General features: G+C 41.9%; 1 protein-coding gene across 1 annotated transcript; it reads left to right on the top strand.

Annotated features, from left to right (window-relative positions):
- Positions 1–166: 166 nt before the first annotated feature.
- LOC107463293 (mitochondrial import inner membrane translocase subunit TIM17-2-like) lies at positions 167–1,196 on the top strand. Its single transcript, XM_016082070.3, has one exon. It carries the CDS (start codon positions 267–269, stop codon positions 927–929), a length of 663 nt encoding a protein of 220 aa, XP_015937556.1. The 5' UTR covers positions 167–266; the 3' UTR covers positions 930–1,196.
- The last annotated feature ends 1,552 nt before the right edge of the window (positions 1,197–2,748 follow it).

The raw sequence follows: 2,748 nt of genomic DNA, 5'->3' as shown, positions 1-2,748 counted from the left end.
TATTTTAAAATTTATAAATATAATTAGGTATTTGTGTAAAAAAAATTAATATTTTTAACTATTGGACAAAGGAGAAATATATTTATAATTTTTTATGTTAAAAAAAATAGATATTTGGATTTTGGAGGCTTTGTCAAGGTTTTCATGTTTCACGCCGTCAGCCCCATATCAGAAAACCCTGTGGGCTCTATTTATATTCTTCTTTCTTCTCTTCTGAGAGAGAGAGGGAGAGAGAAAGAGAGAGAAACCGAATCGAATCCATTGCCATGGGAACCCCGGAGACAACACGCGAGCCCTGTCCTGATCGCATCCTCGACGACATTGGCGGCGCTTTTGGCATGGGAGTCGTCGGAGGCTCCGGCTTTCACTTCATGAAGGGCTTCTTCAACTCTCCCAAGGGTTCACGCCTCGTCGGCGCTTCACAGGCAGTGCGTCTCCACGCGCCGAGACTGGGCGGAAGCTTTGCGGTTTGGGGTGGACTCTTCTCCACCTTCGACTGCACCATGGTCTATGTTCGTCAGAAGGAGGATCCATGGAACTCAATCATATCTGGATTCGCTGCCGGAGGATTTCTCTCCCTGCGTCAGGGACCCGCCGCCGCCACGCGCTCCGCCGTGTTCGGTGGTATCTTGCTGGCCCTTATGGAAGGAGGTATGATCATGTTTAACAAGGCCTTATCTACACGGGAGATGCCGCCTCTCACGGAGGAACCTATGCTGGCTGGTTACCCTTCAGGCGTCGGATTTCCGGGTCAGCACGGTCCTCAGCCTGCTCCGCCGACGGCCTCGGAATCGGAGGCTAAAACTTCTTGGTTTGGTGGATTCTTCGGTGGAGAGAAGAAGGAGGAGCCGGCGTTTGGTGGAGGAAGCGAAACGAAGATTCTGGAGAGTTTTGATGCCCCACCGGTGCCGAATTTCGAGTACAAGTGAAAGAAACAAAAAAGAAAAGGAGAAATAAGTGGTCTTGGGGGAACAAATTCAAGGGTTAGGATTAGGGTCGAGATTCTTGCGTCAGCCAAGTATAGTTTTCAATTAATTTGTTCTTTTTAGATTGCTACTGTTATGCTAGGTAGCTTAATTTTGACGGGAAATTATGAACCTTTTAGAAGGATAAATGGATTCAGGTGGTATTGCACTCTGTAAATGTTCTGTTTCGTTGTTCATTCTTTCATTATTGCTTAAAGTTTTCAAATTTAAGTATTATGTGCATGGTTGAGAAGCATGTTAGTAACTCAGTGTTTTTTAGTTCTTTAATTCTCTGAGTACGTTCCCAGTTCTCAATATTTTTGGAAATGTGTGATTGAACGTCAACCTTGTTAGAAGTTAGGTCTTGTTAGACATCAACCTTCAACATTAGGATAGGGCGGGTTGAACCCTAACGATTAATGTGCTAAACATAACCGCTTGATGTGGTGTAAATGAAAGGTAAAAAAGTGCAATAAGGTATCTGGTGTTCTAGAGACCAGTTTCTCTCCCAATTTTAGCTTCGGCAAAGTTAGTTACAAGATATCATTCTTGCATCTGTATTGCTATTCCTCCTAGAACCTGACTATGGTAAAATAGTTACATGGGGTAACATTGCAATGGGGCGGGGATAATTCAGCCACATCACTATCAATTTGCGAAGATGCGAGTCTCGTCAAAACTCGGGTATTACTAGTCAAATAACTGATCTTAGTCAAAATTTACTTTTATTGAGGAAGGGCCTGCTCTCTGGTTCTCCCATGGTATTGATCAACATGATTGCTTTGCTTTTACTTTAGAAGATTTTCATAGGCAACATGACTTGATGATGAAGTATGATTGGGACTTTGATCATGACTTGGAACTTGGAAGATGTTCCTGCTATGGACTTATGGAAAGGTGACTTCTTATTGTGTTGAAAAGCAATATACCTTGATCACACATTGTTGTTCTTTTTGACAGCTATTTACAGTTATATGTCATTTCTGACCACTTCCTTCTAACTATTATTTAGAGAAGACTTTATCAGGATGCACATAGTTTATCTGACTGTTTGGTATTACCATCCGCAGTTGCAGAATGTAAGCTGAAAGATGGTAACTGGCTGCAATGGGATACTTTGCGTGTGCTGTACTCAGTGCTGTCAAAGGTTGGTAATTTTCAGCTTTTGGTGGTTTTGGTTTGAGCATGAATGACTTTTCTTTGCGTTGTTATCAAAATCTTTCTGTTAAGTTATTTCTGTCCTAATGTTGTGTTGATATGGTATACCTTCGTTTAGTTTGTTCTTTGATATCATTTACTCACCATGGGCTATCCTTTCGTGCAAGATTAGCAACCATCTCTCATCTTCACAACTTAGAATCAGAGAAATTACCGGAATCCCGGTGCCAAGTCCTTTTTACCATTGACAAATGTGCACTTAGTGATTTGTGACTAATAGAAACCCCAAATAGAAACAGGGGGGAGAGGATCGAAAGAGGTGCAATGTCCCTTGGGACTAAAATTAACATGAAATGTTGCACAGAACATACAGTAAAAGTTTCTGAGCCCAGCATAGGGTGTCATTCTCTCCGAAACATAACCTTAAAATTCTCTCCCACTGACCAGTTTGGTATCAAATTGGCTGGTTCCTACGGATTTGACCTGTCATTAAATGTGACGATTGTAGATCCATTCCTAATGTTGAACCAAACCGGCTTGTTGACTTGTTCAGTCCGGTTTTAATAACTATGCACATATTCCTCTATTCTCCCACTCACAATTGCACAACTCAGCAGTTAGTTAC

Source organism: Arachis duranensis, chromosome 8, assembly GCF_000817695.3.
Source record: "Arachis duranensis cultivar V14167 chromosome 8, aradu.V14167.gnm2.J7QH, whole genome shotgun sequence".
NCBI classification, from domain to species: Eukaryota; Viridiplantae; Streptophyta; class Magnoliopsida; order Fabales; family Fabaceae; genus Arachis; species Arachis duranensis.
The sequence above is the reverse complement of the archived record's forward strand: the minus strand, read 5'-3'. Positions and strand labels throughout refer to the sequence as shown.

Excerpts from the sequence above, each read along its gene's own strand:
- LOC107463293 (XM_016082070.3), top strand. The coding sequence starts at position 267 with ATGGGAACCCCGGAGACAACACGCGAGCCCTGTCCTGATCGCATCCTC.